A 16,959-nucleotide genomic window follows, 5' to 3' on the forward strand; every position below is an offset into this window, starting at 1 on the left:
CCTTTGTAACAATCGTGTTGTAGCCTAGGCTGCGTACGTACCACGCCTATTAACCCTTCTCACACACACATGGTCACTTAGGTTGGTTTTGGTTTCATTTTTCATTTTTTCTATCACAAACGATGCTGCAGTGGACATTCTGGCCCCTCTTTGTGACGTGGATGAGTGACTGTCTAAGTCAGACACCTAGAAGTAGAAACGCTAGGTCAGAGGGACACAGGTTTCAATATCTTATGGATCTGGCCATGTCTGACACCCCACCCACTGTGCATGAGCACCTAGGACTCGCTCTGTGCAAGGGAGTTTGGGAGAAACGAGGTGTCTGTCTCAGCTCACCAACACTGGCTCCATCTGGCCATGGCCTCAATGGGGTAACTTCTCTATGGCCTAAGCTCCCTACACCGACAGAGCCCCACTCGGCATATTGAGACATATGGGGAAGGTCCCCATCTCCTATTTAATAGTGACTCTCAGGCCGTTTCAAAAACCCACTGCAATGGCAGTAATGACGTACAAATAGGAACAAACCCATAACAGTGACAGAAACAAGAGGAGGGAGGCAGCAGAGAATGAGACAGCAATTCATTATCCGAAGTTAGGAAGTGGAAGGTAGGATGTGAGTGGATGAGACCACCCCGAAGGAAGCTGCAGCCTGGAGCATCCAATGGGCTACAGGGAGGTGACTGCCAGCCTCACCACAGGAACCAGAAGAGGATGTGGGCTCTAAACAAGCAGGGACAGAGGACAGGACGGGAAACGACGCTGGAGACTAGGACCAGCTAAAGGCCCCCTCTAGAGAAGAGCTGTACCAATTGGCTCCATCCATTGCCTACCTTCATCCTAGGGGCAGGCACTTAATGCAGATGAAAACAGAGGAATGTGCCCCAAAGATATTAACCCTTGGGCTGGAGCAACGGTAGGAAAACTCTTCTTAGTTTTCTTTTCTTTTTTTTTTTTTTTAAACAACTCTTGAAAAATGTAAAAGCCATTCTTATCTCATGGGCCATACCAAAGGAAGCAGCCCAGATATGGCCCATGAGCTATGGTGGACGAGAGAGCATGCAGGCTCCAGAGCACACACTGGTCAAGCCGCACACTCAGGCAAGGCCAGACGGCCGGCAAGCCCCATGCCCCGTCTGCACAGCACTGGGCAGCTACCCACCCAAGAGGGGCCTATTGTGGAAACAGACCTACCTATCAGCTCACTAGACTATCAGCCTGGTTCTTCAATTTTAAATACAAATGAAACGGGAATTCCCTGGCGGTCCAGTGGTTAGGACTCTGTGCTTTTGCTGCGGAGGGCCCGGGTTCGATTCCTGGTCGGGGAACTAAGATCCCACAAGCCACATGGTATGGCCAAAAAAACTTTTTAAAATAAAATAAATACAAATGAACTAACATTCACCAGACACTGAGGGAAAAACAGCAGCCTGAAAAAGAATGACCAAAATAAACAACCAGAACCAGATCCCAGAGGAAACGGGATCATTTAAGGGTCAGGAGATAATTTTTAAAACAATTCTAATTAGTGTGTCAGAGAAAGTCAACCCAACTTGGCCTCTGTGAAGCAAGAGCAAGACGCTATGAAAATGAAATCATCAGAGGACCAGAAGAAAGAAGATTAAAATGGTGACTCCCAATGAAAACCTTCACTCGGAGGTCTGGAGGACAACGTCAAGACCATCTACCAGACTACAGAAAGAAAAGACATGGATGGGAAAAGGAAGAGAACAGAAACAGCACACGGGACTGAAACCGTGCACCTCAGATTGGGACTTGAACCCACACGGCCGGGACTCGAACCTGGCCAAAACCCACGGTCTTCCAACTGAGATCACACACCTGGTTTCAGGACTTAATGAAGCTCAGGTTCTTGATGTGTCCTGGCAGAAAGAATTCAGTGAGAGACAAAGTGATAGGTAGGAAGTGGATTTACTTAGAGAGAAACACTTCACAGACAGAGTGTGGGCCATCCTAGAAGGTGAGAAAGGCACCAGGGCATGGGGGTTGTCAGTTTTTATAGGGGTGGGTAATTTCATAGGCTAATGAGTGGGAGGAGTATTCCAGCTATTTAGGGAAGGGGCGGGGATCTCCAGGAATGGGGCCACTGCCCACTTTTTGATCCTTATGGTCGGTCTTGGAACTGTCCTGGTGCCTGTAGGTATGTCATTTAACTTGCTGATGTGTTACAGTGAGTGTATACTGAGGCTCAAGGTCTAATGGAAGTTGACTTGTCCATGATCTTGGATCCATTTGGTTCTAATCAGTTTATGTCATGTCCTTGGGCTATATCATTCTTTCAAAGGCTGTGCCCTGCCCCCTTCCCTCCTGTTTCAGGACCAACCTAGGAAGTCTAACAACTAATAGGATTTCCAGTAAGAGGAAATAAAGGAAACAGAGAGAAGGAAATTATCAAAGAAATAATAGAAGAAATATTCAGAGTGAAAGGCTAACATAAGACTTTAAATTGAAAGGATCCAAAAGTACCCAGCGGAATGAATGAAAAAAAAAAAAAATCCAACCTAGACACAGCATTACAAAACCCCACTACACTAAAGATAGAAGACATCTTATATGCTTCCAGAGAGGAAACTAACAGAGCAAACAAATGACAACAAAAAGCGAAGTTAGCTACAGAGAAATGAGAATTAAACTGGCATTGGATATCTTATTGGCAACAATGCTTTATTTAAGTCAAGAGATCAATGCCTTTAATATTCAGAGGGGAAATAAATTTAAATTCTGTATTCAGTCAAATCATAAATTAAAAGTGAGGGCAGGCACTTCCCTGGTGGTTCACTGGTAAGGACTCCGCACTCTCACTGCCAAGGGCCCCGGTTCAACCCCTGGTTGGGGAACTAAGATCCCACAAGCCACGTGGTGTGGCCAAAAAAAAAAAAAAAAAAAAAAGTGAGGGCAAAACAAAAGATTCAAAGTTTTCCTCTCATTTATTCTTTCTGAGGAAGTACTTAAGAATGTACTTCAGCTAAACAAGAGTAAAACAAGAAAGAAAAAGACACAGCATCCAGAAGACAGTGGATCTAACCCAGGAAAGCAGCTGTGGAAGGGAAGTCTGTTGAGAGCTCAAAGCATGCCTCAAGAATCAGCTCTCCAGATTGGAGCGAAAAGAGAAGAACATTTTGGAAACAATGTTTCCAGAAGGAAGGAAGGAGATACATAGCAAATTATTGAAGTAAATGACTAGGTAATTTCAGAGTACAGGGCCTCCTCACCTTATGAGGTTACATGCAGATAAACCCATCCTAAGTCAAAAATGCATTTACTACACCTAACCTACACCATACCTCAGTCTAGCCTACCCCGAATGCGCTCAGAACACTAACATTAGCCTACAGCTGGGCACCACCATCTAACACAAAGCCTATTTTATAATAAAGTGTCGCTATCTCACGTAATTGAATACTGTACTGAATGTGAAAAACAGAATGGCTGTCTGGGTACAGAATGGTTGTAAGTGGTTTGCCCTCGTGATCTCAGGGCTGCCTGGGAGCTGTGAAATACAAGTACAGTACAGCTGACAGAGAAGCTGGGGGACAGCAAAGGACAGAAGAGGTGCTGGGAAGGGAAGGCCGGAGGCTTCTCACCGATACTCTCCCCCAGCAGAGTGATACAACCTAGAGTACACGGAATAAGGACTAAAGATTTTGATATATTTAGGCTTCCAAAGGCAATTAAGAAAAAAACCCTGGAAATAATAATATAAACATCAAAAATTGGGAGGAGGAGGGAGGGAGGGTGAGGAAAATGTAAAGGAGCTAAGACTTTCATCTTCCACTGTGGGAAACTGATAATGTCAAAATTGATAAATCAAGAAAGAGGTGTATAAGCATATTACTCAGTTAAGTGTCTAGAAGAAATCACCAGAAGCACTAACCCCAGAAACTGTCTTAATGGTAGTTACTTCTGGAAGGCAGAACCAGGGTGGGTCAGAGTGGTACCAGAGCCTGTCTCTACCCAGATAAGCCTCCGTGCTATTTGATTATTTGACCGTGTGACTGCATGACTTTGATAAATGCCCCAGCCTACCCCAGACACTCTTATTCAGTAGGTCCAGACTCTGTATTCAAGAAAGCTCCTCAAGCAATTCTGATGACTAACCTCTGCATCCCATTCAGAGCTGAGAAATGATGATTTTATGACCTCATCCGATACCGAAGCCCCCTGAGGTAGGCTAGTCAGCTACTCAATTCCTCATTTCTCATTCAGAGAAACCGAGTCTCAGAGCAATTCCGTGATGTGGCCCTGAGCCTGGGGTATTTCTCGCGTCGGATGATGCTGGCGCCCTTCCCCACCCTGCTCTGGTGCTGTCCTGGCCGAGACCTGTCTGGCAAGGCTTCCCCTGCTGGTCACGGTTCAAACTGCACTTGTCCTTCAGCTCAGCTGTGCCGGGAGGGCTGCGGAGGACACCCGAGGGGACGGGGTGAGAGGCCTGTGCCAGTCTGTGCTGGAGCGGAGCCACGGAGCCTGGTACCGGCCCTGTCCTCCAGTCGTTGGAGGAGGCCACATGCCACCCTCCTCTGCCCGCTGGCACTGTCCCGAGCGGGCACCGCACGGCACAGGGCTCCCTCGTCCGCAGAAGGCAGAACAGAAACAAAAGTCTGCTAGTGCCCCAGACCCAAAGGAAGGCAGGAGGCCTTAATCAAACACTTTTACTTGCAGCAACAGTGACTAGAAACCAAACCTGAGAGTGAGGGCAGAGCCCTATAATGCAGCTGGGGAATATTCTTAGTTCTTCCAAGGACTTGCCAGTTTTTCTTAATTTTTAATTGGGAAATATACTGTAAGTATTAAATGTGTGTCTGTGTATATATATAACACACATATATATGTGTATATATATACACACACACATTTTACACACACACATATATACACATATACACACGCATATGTACATAAATATAAAATATATACCGTTTAAAGACCTAAAATAAAAGAACCTCCATGCATGGAGCACACGGCCCAAGAAACAAATATTACCCGAAGTCTCTGCCCTGCCCCGCCAGGGATAATCATTTGCTGAATTAGGGATTAATCATTTATTTTTTTTTTGTCTTCCTAGTTTTATGAGGCATGAATGCATCCACAAGCAGTGTACTGTTTAGTTCTGCTTGTTTTTCAACGTGATCTAATCGGAATCAAGGAATCACACAGTATTTTATGTCTTGCTTTTCCGGCTCTATGTGTGTAGGGCCTTCCTTCCTGGTGTGTGTAGCTGGGTGGAGAAGTAGTCCAGTGCAGGATTTACTTACCTACTCGTATTGTTAGTTGTTATCTGGACTGTTTCTAGTTTTTTCTATGCTGCCAGAAAAACTCTTATGGGAGTGGCTGGCCTTTTAAAATGCCCCTCCTCCAGAGCCCCAGGTTTTGCCTCTGTACAGAATACCGGGCCTGTAGCTAGAGTTCTGGGAGTTCCCTGCACCCACGAGAAGATGGGATTCCCAGGGTCCCTTTGCTCCCTGGCGCGGCCTTACTCACACACAGAAGCCGTCTGCTTTGAACCTGAGACTCCCCACCCCTGCTCTAACAGCAGGGAGAACAACAGCCTTTTTAGAGGCAGTCTGGATTTCTGAGTCACACCGCTCTGCCTACTATCTGCCCCTTCTTCCCCGGGTAAGAGAACAGAGTTCCCAATGAAAGGCCTCCACTGATGGGCCACAGGCGTGAAAGCGTGAGAGCTGGAGCAGGAGGGGGCCAGGCTCTGCCCCGCCATCTGGCCCACAAGGTCCTCACATTTGCCACATGGCTACAGGGGGAACAAAGGAAACCGGACCGTGGTCAGGGCCAGGCATGTTTCCCTCTGTTACATATATTGTTCCATTTAAGGCTCATATAATTTTAAAGGTGGAAAAACAACAACAAAAGATGACTAACACTTTTGAGTACACACCATATGCCACTGTGCTAAGTGCTTTAGATACCTTATCCCAGTGGGTCATAACCCATGACAGTGGTGAGGAAATTAATTTAGGAGGTTAAGACCAGCATCTAAACAAAAGGAAACAGACAAGACTGGAATGAAGATGAGAATACTAGAGCGTGTCCCATAACGTAAGGGTAAGTACTGTTTTGTGAATTCTTTCTGTACCTTATATTCACATATATTTATCTATCTGCACTGGGTCACAATGTAAACTATATCTATATCTCTCACTGTGGATAGAGGCTAAAAAATCTTAAAACACCCTTTCTTGTCTCATTTATTTCCATCCTGACGTAGGTTCAGTTACTAACCTAATTTAACAAGAAAATAACTGCAGCTACTTCCTCAGCTTCATCTGGGTCACACAGCTCCGTCACCAACCACCCACCAGGCTCCCGCTGCTCTCCGTTTCCCTTTCCTCCCCCAGAACACGTGCTGCAGCCTCAGCCCAGGGCATCCTCCCCACCCCTCTCACCAGCTCTTTGCACAGCTGGTTCCTTTCCATCCTTCAGGCCTCAGCTTGGGGGTCATGTCCACAGAGCCCTGGTCCCCAGCCCGAGCAGCCCCTCTCCTGTTCACGGCTATGTCGATGTGTCTCCTTGTTGCCATCTGCCTTCCCCACTACGACCCCAAAGGAGGTAACGTCTGATGCCCTCGCCTGTATGTACCTGGCAGCAGACACTTCCTAATTGGTTGGTTGAATACAGACATTCAAGTTCTCACAATTGGTAAATGGCAAAGCCAGGATCCCAGCCGGAGGAGGCCGGACCCCTTGACCCCTGCACTGTATATGAAAACTATGAAACAGCACCAGTAAGTGTTAGCGCTTGGCTGGGTCGGACTCCGACGCCTGTGCTCTATTAGGTCAACGGGGTAGGGGGGCCATGAGGGCCTCGCTGAACAGCCTTTTGTGGTCAGCTGAGAACTTGGAAGGGGTAAGTGAGGAGACAGCAAAACCTCAGGCTAGAAGAGAAGAAGTCTGCCAAAGAACAGAGAAATACCAGAAGAAGTCATCAGAGCAGCCAGCTTAGAAATGAGCTGGTGACTGGGACTGGAGAGGCGGGGCCGAGAAGCCTGAGGACCAAGGCCAAAGGGATACTTTGGCCGTGCTGCCACCTCGTGGCTGTGGAATGCTTGGCCCACAGGAAAAAAAAGAGAGGTGGGCTGGCCTGTGGGTTCATTCTTCAGGGGTCATTTACTGAACACCTGATGTGGGCCTGGCTGCTGGGGCCTGGAAATGAGTCTGACACGGCTCCAACGTCCCAGGACCGCTGTTCCCTACATCCGGGCAGTGACCCAACCCTGAGAGGTTTACTTCCCCCTTTTCGCAGTAGCTTGTGGGGTGCCCCCTCCCCGAAACAAGACTGAGAGGGCAGAGATGGTCTCTCATTCATCTCTGAAGCTCCAGCACCCAGCACAGGGCCCAGCACATCAGAACAGTCATAGTGGCTACAATTTAATATGTGCTAAGTGCTTCGAAAGACAGCGCATCAGTTCTCACCATTTTACCTGAGGCACCTATGAGACCGCCAAATGGAGATGTCAAGTCAGTGTTTATTTCAGTATGAGCCTGGGGTTCTTGGAGAGGTCAGAGATGGAGAAATAAATGTGAACATCACCCACAGATGTGTTCAAAGACCAGGACCTCTCAACGACTTTCGTGTGCATGTGACTCACCTGGGGTTTTTGCTAAAATGCATATTCTGATTGTGCGGTCTGGAGCGGGCTCTGAGAGTCTGCATTTCCAACAAGCTCTCAGGTGACACCAACGTTGCTGGTCCACAGACCACACTCTGAGTGGGAAAAATCTGGAACAGAAGTTGACAAACCATGGCCAGAAGGTCAAATCCAGCCTATGGCCGGTTTCCCTACATCCAGCAAGATAAGAGCAGTACTTTTATTTTTAAGAAGGTTAAAAAAGAAAAGAATATGTGACAGAGACCATTAGTGGCTCACAAAGCCTAATATATTTATCTCTGGTCCTTGACAGAAAAGGTCTGCCAACCCCTGATCTGGTATGTCATCCAGGGACAGGACGCACAGCGAAACGAGAGAGGGATGAGGGTGGAGCCCTGAGCCAGACTGTTATGACTTCCAAGTTGCCGTGCCTAGTTTCAGTAGGAAAAATAAGAGTATAATGCACTGTTTGTGCGCTTATGCTTAAAGACAGTGAGCCCTGGAAAAGATGAGCTAAAGCCTGAGGCTCCCAGGTGGGAGTGTGCCGCACTGGGGAAGAGGTGTAGACATCTTCGGGGCTGAATGGGGACAAACACCTGTCATCTTGATAATCCACTTCCTCTTTCAGAGCTTATCCTGGAAAAAAACGACAAAAACAGAAAGATGGGGCAACAGCCACCAGCAACTGTGTGCAGCACCACAGAAGTACATGTGCTGAAAAAAATAATACGAAAGGGAGTTCTACAAGGTTGCTCTGTGGAGCAAAACCTTCTGAATTTTGGATGAGGGTAGGGAGGGTGGAGAGAGAAAAGGGTAAGGCAAGGGCAAGGGGTGCAGCAGAATAACGGCCCCAGAGCCTGTAGTTTGGGGGCTGCCCCACGTCATGTTTGACTACAGTGTTTGGCTACTGTCATGCTTCTGCCACGCTGTGTTGACGACTATGTCTGCTTAAATGTCAGCGCCTGAGAAAGTAAATACAGCCGTCCATTTCCGTCAACGGGAACCGATCAATCTGGCCCTCTTTCAACAAAGGACCGGGCTCTTTTGCTTCCAGCCGTGAAAAGTTTGCTTGTCTCACATTAAGCATTCACATATATTTCCGAAGGACAACAGGAGAACCCTTTCTCGGGGGTGCAGAAAAGACTAAGTCTATCCAAAAGACCGCGGCAGGATATCTGTAAAGCCAAACTGTTCTTAAATGCTGGAGGGCAAATAAAGACAGAAGGATATTATAAAACTGTCCTGGGCTGCAAAGCACATCCCAGAATTTCCTGGTTGGAAGGAACCTTCAAGGTCAACCAGGCTGTCTCATGCTTCCCACAAAGCTGCCTCCTGAATCTAACCATCTAAAGGAGAAAAGCTCACGTCACGTCTGGCTTTAGGCATGGAATATTCTTCTTCTTCCTCTTCTTAATAAGTTAAAAAATACTTGCAATCAAAACCAAATCACTGGGGCTTCCCTGGTGGCGAGGTGGTTGAGAATCTGCCTGCCAACGCAGGGGACACGGGTTTGAGCCCTGGTCTGGGAAGATCCCACATGCCGCGGAGCAACTAGGCCTGTGAGCCACAACTACTCAGCCTGCGTGTCTGGAGCCTGTGCTCCGCAACAAGAGAGGCCGCAATAGTGAGAGGCCCGCGCACCGCGATGAAGAGTGGCCCCCACTTGCCGCAACTAGAGAAAGCCCTCGCACAGAAACAAAGACCCAACACAGCCATACATACATACATACATACATACATACATAAATAAAATTAAAAAAAAAAAACCCAAATCACTGCCTTTTAACCCACAAACTCCTGCCCTTCTCAAGTCCTTCCTCAATCACACTGTCTCCCCCCTAGAAAGTGAGTTCCTTCAGGGAACTAACTGATCTTGCGGCACCCAGCACACTGCTCATTCCACAGCCGCGTGGTGAGCAAGTCCTCGGTCGACTAAAGATCTCAGTTTTTCTGCCACCTTTTTGCTGTGTGATCTTAGACAACTTCCTTAACCTTCCCAAATTGCATTTTCCTCACCTGTAAAGTCCTATCACAATAGGGCTATTTTGAAGACTAAATACAATGACACATGTAGAATACTTAGAATGGTGGCTAGCACAACAGTAAGGGTTTAATAAGTGCTGACAATCATTATTATTCAATTAGTAGATGAAACCGTTCTATCCTATGAATCACACTACCACCCAAAACACATCACACCAGAACTGGGTTTCTCAACCTCGGCACCATTGCCATTTCTTTGTTGTGGAGGCCCACCCTGTGTTTTGTAGGACATATAGCAGCATCTCTGGTCTCCACCTTGTAGGTACCAGCAGCACCCCACCTCCCCAGGTCTGACAACCAAAAATGTCTTCAGAGATTGCTAAATGTCCCCTTCTTCCTCCATAAGGAACTACTGCACTAGAATATGCAAATCAGTTGTGGAGTGGTCACCGCACCCCGATTCCCCACCATCCCACTCTCCCCCCAGGCGGCCACCTCCACCCCATGTGCTCACCACTCAGTTGCCGTGGAGGGAACAGGTGATAGGTGCTGTAGATATCATTGGAGAACTGCAGCTGGAGCTCAGGGCTGCCCTTCAGGAGCTGGGCAACGTGGTCCACCTGAAATGGTGTCTTCTCCAGGATCACAATGGCATCCTCTCCGTCCCCATCCCCAGAAGCCTCATTGACCTGTGGGTGAGACACCATCAGTGGGCCCAGGGGCAGAACCACAGGTGAGGCCTGGAGAGCAAAGGTGAAAGATGTAAAAGCTCCCAGGGCCTCTGCAATCGCAACACTTGGGATTTCCTTCCCTGCAGTCTTCCCTCTGGGGAAGTCTAGCCGATGGCGCCCATGTTTCTTCTCCCAGAGAAGGCATCGCATCAACCCAAATCCTTGTGGCAGCTCTCACATCCTCCTTCTAAAAGATGCAAAGCTTCTCAGCTGTCTTCTATTTTAGGCTCACAAGGCCTCTGTCAAATTCTCCCCATTTTACAGATGAAGAAACTGAGGTCCAGAGAAGACTGCTTGCCCAAAGTCACACGAATAGTCAATGTTGAAACAGACAACAGAATCTGGGTATCCCAACAGGCTTCTAGGTCGAAGGTTCTCATGGCTAAAATCTTCAGCAGGTGCTGCAGACTGAAGACAGGTAGGGCTGAGAGAACCAGACAGAACCTTGTAAAAAACAAGTTGCAGGGACTTCCGTGTCAGTCCAGTGGTTAAGACTCTGCGCTTACAATGCAGGGGGTGTGGGTTCAATCCCTGGTCTGGGAACTAGGATCCAGCACTGCCAAAAAACAGAGAGAGGCACAGAGAGGCATGGAAGCCTCGGCCAGGTCCCCCTGATGCTGTCAAAAGTGAGAGCTCCTGCCAGGAGTTCTGGAGAACCCTTGGGCAGCGTCCTCACTAGTTCTTGAGGTGGTCTCCAGTCTCTCCTCAGCCCCTGCTGGAAAGCTGAGCGCATGGCATTAGAGGCAGCGGTGTCTGCCTACCTGAAGATACTCTGCTCTCCTGAAGACTAAGGATGGTAACTTTCATCACTACGTCCCCTGCACCCAGCTCAGTGCTGGCCCGTCAGCGCGTGATATGTGGAACTGAATCACCAATTTAATAAAGAACTGAATCACCAATTTAATAAACTGTCTCCTCGGTTGGGGCTGGAGTTCTGTATAGCAAGGATCAGACCTCCCACATCCTCTATGTCCCTACCTGGATGAGCAAGACCGTCCAGAACTTGCTGGGTTCCTAGCATCTTACAGGTTTAATGAATGACTGATCAATGCTTAGAGACTTCAACATGTGATTTTGAATCGGCAATACACTCTACAAATGTTAGTTTTTTTTAGTAAAAGAGGAATTAGGAAAATTAGCCCTACGCGTGTTAATTCCCTTAATTTCACAGGTAGTCTTGCCTCCTCCACGAACTAACCCCCCTGCATTTTAGTGCACTCTGCCTTCCCCGCTCCCCCCCCCGAGGAATGCGCTTGGTATTTTCCGAAGAATCTAAAAAAAAAAAAAAAAAAATCCGCCTCCGAGGCGACGATTGGGTCACTCCTTCCCGCACCCCCTCCCCAGGGCTGCCTAATGGTACCTTCCCGTGTAGGAAAATGATTTTGTCCCGCGCAGACTCCCTCAGCACTTTTTTCACTCTAAAGCCGGAGAAAGGTAAGCGGACAGGGGCAGAGGTACCATTCCCAACGCCTGCTTCCTTCCCCTCTGTGCTGGGCACCTCCGCCTCCTCGGCATCCAGTTCGCGCTTTCTCTTGTTGGGCTGCAGCGCCGTGTCCGCCATGCTGCCCGGCGGGAGGTGTGCGCCTGCGCGAACCCGGCCGCGGCCCCGCCCCTCCCGACCGCCTCCTCCCACCTCCGCCAAGGAGCGGTGACTACAACTCCCGACGTGGTCCGCGCCTCCAGTCCGCATCCCTTCCGGCCCTAGGGAGCCTCGGAGCGCTGATCCCTGGGATCCGCCCGGAACGAGCGTTTTAATTCAAGTTACCTCCCCTTGGTCCCCTGGTGCTAGCCGGCCCGAGTGGAGGCCGGTGCTGAGGGCAGCGAGAAGGCAACAAGGCCCTAAAGAGGTGGGCTAGAGAGGCTGCAGGGGAGAGGGCTGCCCCAGCCTCCCAGAGGCAGGAGCCAAAAGACGCCGTTTGGACTCTGAATGCTTTGACACTTTGGTTGAATGCACATTTTAATCAGAATTACACCCACATTGATTAGAGTGGAAGGGGGGTTTCGGAAATAAATCTTGTTGAGCCAATCTGTTTCTTGGTCAATTTGTTTTTAGAGAGAGCCCTTAAATCATTTCCAGTTTTCACCCGTTTTCATTTTTACAGAAATATTCATCATGTTCAGTTCTCAGTACTTTTTGCTGAAAAGAAAGGTAAGTGAACAGGGACTGAAATACATTTGTAAAACCTCCAGCCTGGAGGCTCCTGCCCTTCTGTATCCACATTACTAAACCGAGCTTGTGTCTGCTCCCCCCAGCCCGCCAGTCTACCCACCCTGGGTTGTGGTGAAGGAAAGTAGCAAGGCTCTCAAGGTAGGGCCAAGCGAGGAGAGTGGGCAGCTCATGCTCAAAAGACTTGAACTCCCTGATGACTTTCAGGGATGCGATTTTAAAGACAAGATGAGGGAGAGGGTCGCGGGGTGCCTGATCAGCTCCTGGACTTCTTCTGATTGGCTGGTGGTGATGTAACTAGGTGGTATTTCTGGAGTCAACATCAACCTTCTAGTTCCAGGGAGGCTGGGAGTCTACGCAGTTATGGTCAGCATGCGGTTTGCAGTTAACTTGTTCCACCTGGTGGGGGCTTCAGTCTCTGAAAAATAACTCAGGGATATGGCTCAGGATATTATCTCTAGCCCTGGAGGAGGAACTAAGGGTCCTTGACTTTGTTTTATGGCTAAACTATTATTATTTTTGTCTTGCTTGACTGTTTTCCTTTGTGTCTGCATTTCCTCACTTCTCTGATTCAACTTGCTCTTTGGAACTCCGGGAAGTCCTAGGAGGCTGAAGCTTTTCTACAAACTTGAGATGGGGGTAGGGCTGGGGTCTGCTCCCAGGAAAGCCTCACAGTGTCCTGCTCCGTTTCACCCACTTTGACCATGTGTCCACTGTGCAACCAAGGTTGTGATTTGCAGCATGAATATGATTCATCCATCAGTTTCTTTTCTTTATTTGGCCATGTAAAATTTTAATTTATAACTTCTCTGCAACCTCCCAGTGCTCGAGCACACCCTTCCAGGGACCAATGGCACATAAGCATCACCTCCTGAGAAGTGAGCTCACCCCTGCTGAAACCTGCCAACTGAAAAAAAAAAAAAACGCACAATGTAAAAGTTAAAAGTTGTATTTTATTCGGGGACCTTACTGAGGACTACAGCCCGGGAGACGGACTGTCAGGATGGCTCTGAGGAGCTATTCCAAAGAGGTAAGGGAGGAGCCGGGATATATAGGAGCTTTTGCTGAAAAAAAAATGTAGTTGAACATCAAAAGGTTACTGCTAGGGGACTTCCCTGGGGGTCCAGTGGGTAAGACTCCACACTCCCAATGCAGGGGGCCCCAGTTCGATCCCTGGTCAGGGAACTAGATCCCGCATGCATGCCACAACTGAGGATCCCCCATGCCGCGATGAAGGTCCCACGTGCCACAACTAAGACCTGGAGCAGCCAAAATAAATACATAAATAAATAATATAATTAATTAATTTTAAAAAGATTACTGCTCATCACAAAAAAGAGACATCTCAAGCTAATGATTTTAGTGCTTGTCTGTGTATGGGAAAATGCAAGAGTCTGGGCTCCTTGGAATTATTCCTTCGATATGCATCTTAACTATCTAGGGCCGGTATCCTGTTTTTCTCCATCCTGAGTCCCCTCAGGGTGCACCATGGGGTGGCTGCGTGGCTGATGGCTTGATGGTGGCAATATTTGTTGTTTCCTGAAATGGTAGGTGACATTTTTTTTGTCAGCAAACCATTGGTATTTTCTACTCACCACCCTTACTTTTTAAATTTTTTTAAATTTGGTAGGAGGGAGCATATTGGGTTTTCAAAGCACTCTTGGGTGAGCTTGCACTACTCCAGTTAAATTTATAGCACTTTCTCTAGCTCCTCTTCCCCGTCCCCCCATAAGCATGAGTGACCAGCTGGGCTATTAGCAAACTGGTTGAAATATGGTGGCTTTGGTGGAAACTTCAGGAGAGTGAAGTCTCTGCTTTCCAGAAAAATAATTGTCACTCAAAGTGAAATTTTTCTTTGAAATAATTTTTTTAAAAAAGAAAAGAAACAGCTCTCAGCCTTAGTGCCATCTCCTGAGAAACCTCCGCGCCATGAGAGCGAAGTGGAGGAAGAAGCAAATGCGCAGGCTGAAGCGCAAAAGAAGAAAGATGAGGCAGAGGTCCAAGTAAAATCGTACACCCATGGAGGCCACAGGAGCAGAAACAAGGGAAGCCAGAGGCCAGGGATGCTGGTAGAAATTGTTGGGCTGCATACCTACTGTCTAGAACTTGTCTCAGTGGATCTGGAACATGTATGGCCATTCTGATTGCCTCGACAACCTTTGAGAGACCCACCTTGCTCATATCAAAACGGCCCCTTTTGGTCCTTTGCCCTGGACCTGTGTCATTCTGTACTAGTTCTGTCCTCAGCTGTGGCTGAATGTAATGTGTACAGTAAATCATCTCTTTTGCTGTCTTAGCTGATGAAAAAAAAGAAAAGAAAAGAAGCATACACTTGGCCCTTGAACAACATGAGTTAGAACTGCAGGGTCTACATATACTCAGATTTTTTTTTAATAGTAAATACTGCATTACTACATGAATCCACAGATACGGGTCCAGAGGGTCAACTGTAGAGTTGTAGCTGGTTTTCTACTGCACAGAGGGTCGGCGCCCTTAAGCCCCACATTGTTGGAGGACCAACTGTATAATTCTAATTAGAATATGCATAAGGTCAGAATTCTACTCATAAGAGGGCCTGGCTCAAGGAAAAGATGAGCTCATAGGGAGCCTCAGCCCCCAGAGGGCCTGCTGGAATACCAGACAGCAGAGTGTAAGGGACCTTTACAGCAGTAAATCTTCACTTGGCTTCAGAGGCATTTGTCTGTTGATAATTTTTTAGTTCAGCTTGTTTGGAAACATTAGAAGGCTCTGCACTGTCCTATCCAGTAGCCATTAGCCACATGTAACTTTACATTTAAATTAATTAGAATTAAATGAAATTTAAAATTCAGTTCCTCAGTCATACAACCACGTTTCAAGTGCTTGATAGCCACGTATGGCTCGTATCACATTGGACAGCACAGATGTGGAACATTTCCATCACCACAGAAAGTTCGACTGGACGTTGCTGTATTAGAAGGTTGTTACTGGGAAGCCCTAGTCTATAAGCATCAATCCTTCCGTTTTCTTGTGGAATCTCAAAACTTCTCCCTTTTATTTTACTTACTTACTTACTTATTTATTTAGTTTAGTTTAAAGAAGGACTAGACACTTCCACTTCAGGTAGTATGACAGACTAGATATTCTAAAAACAATCAGCTAAAAACACCTAAACATTCTGGATGCAAAATTTAAAACATCCCTTTCGTTACATTCCTGCGCTCCCAAGAAAATAAAATTTTCAGAAACAAAAAATGTGGGAGCACAAATCTATAGAATAGTAAGTGGGTATTGAAGCTGAAGTTCTAAGGGTGATGGCTTGTTTCTGGAAATCTAGAGCCTTGGGCTTTAAAATGTGATGTTTAAGGCGCAGATCTGGGCTCATGCAAGCGAGGAGTTGGAAGAGAAAACTTCCCAGAGAGCCAAGACCTCTAAAGGGCCCCCACCTCAATGAAAGGGCCAACTACTTAAAAAGTAAAATAAAAGCTGCCCTACTAAAGGAGACAAGATGTTTAGGAAACTTATCCGCCTCAACATCTGGCTCCAGAGGGGAGAAGAAAAGAAAAGACAAAAACCCCTGAAAATTTGTAATCACAGGCCAATCTCCATGCAGGTTTAGAATTCAGATTCATACTGCCTACATGATCCGGGAATTCAAACTGAAAAATCTATTTCAGCCAGTCTTGTATTCGTCACTGTTTATGCCAAATTGACTCCAGAAGAAATGAAAAATCTAAATAGATCTATAACTCTTTAAGATACAGAAACTGCAGTTTAAATCCGCCCCACTCCCCCCTCGCAAAACACGCTAGGTCCAACTGGATTTACAGATTAGTCTACTAAACATTCAAGGAACAATTAATTCCAAGCTTTAACTCATCAATGAATAGAAAAAAGGGACCACTCCCCAATTATTTTAGAAAGCTGATATAACCTTGGTAACACAGCCAGAAAAGGATAATACAAGAAAGGATAATTATGGGCCAATCTTACATACGGATATAGATGTAAAATCATAAAGAAAATGTTAGCAATCTGAATCCTGCAATTTAAACAAAGGTAATAATACATCACGATCAAGATAAGTTTACCCCAGGAATATAAGACCAGCTTAACATTAGAAAATCTAATGTTATTCACTGCATTACCATTTAAAAGGGGAAAAAAAAACATCATTTCAGTAGATGCGGAAATTTTAGAATATATTTCAAACCCATTCAAGATAAGTAAAACTCTTAATCAACTAGAAACAACAGGAAACTTAACAGCTTGTTAAAAAATATGTACCAGGCCACTCTCGCCTTCTGAGATGGCCCACACTCTGTCTGTGGAGTGTGTATCTCTCTAAATAAACCCACTTCTTACCTATCACTTTGTCTCTCACTGAATTCTTTCTGCCAGGACACATCAAGAACCTAAGCTTTGGGGCTTCCCTGGTGGCGCAGTGGTTGAGAGTCTGCCTGCTAATGCAGGGGACA

The 16,959-nt window shown here is 46.8% G+C and overlaps 1 protein-coding gene and 1 non-coding gene across 3 annotated transcripts in view; one reads left to right on the plus strand and one right to left on the minus strand.

Moving 5' to 3' along the window:
• DCPS (decapping enzyme, scavenger) overlaps positions 1–11,930 on the minus strand; it is a 36,168-nt gene extending 24,238 nt beyond the window's left edge. For both annotated transcript variants that reach the window (XM_068556456.1, XM_068556455.1), the window contains exons 1-2: positions 11,696–11,930; positions 10,119–10,293 (exon numbers count right to left, since the gene is read on the minus strand). In XM_068556456.1, coding sequence (XP_068412557.1) covers positions 10,119–10,293; positions 11,696–11,896 — 376 coding nt within the window. In that variant the 5' untranslated portion in view covers positions 11,897–11,930. The remainder of the gene's footprint in view (positions 1–10,118; positions 10,294–11,695) is intronic.
• TRNAK-UUU (transfer RNA lysine (anticodon UUU)) lies at positions 1,256–1,328 on the plus strand. The gene has a single exon. It is a non-coding gene; the product is annotated as a tRNA-Lys (tRNA).
• Positions 11,931–16,959: the final 5,029 nt, after the last annotated feature.

This window comes from Eschrichtius robustus, chromosome 11 (assembly GCF_028021215.1).
Source record: "Eschrichtius robustus isolate mEscRob2 chromosome 11, mEscRob2.pri, whole genome shotgun sequence".
In the NCBI taxonomy this organism is placed as follows: Eukaryota; Metazoa; Chordata; class Mammalia; order Artiodactyla; family Eschrichtiidae; genus Eschrichtius; species Eschrichtius robustus.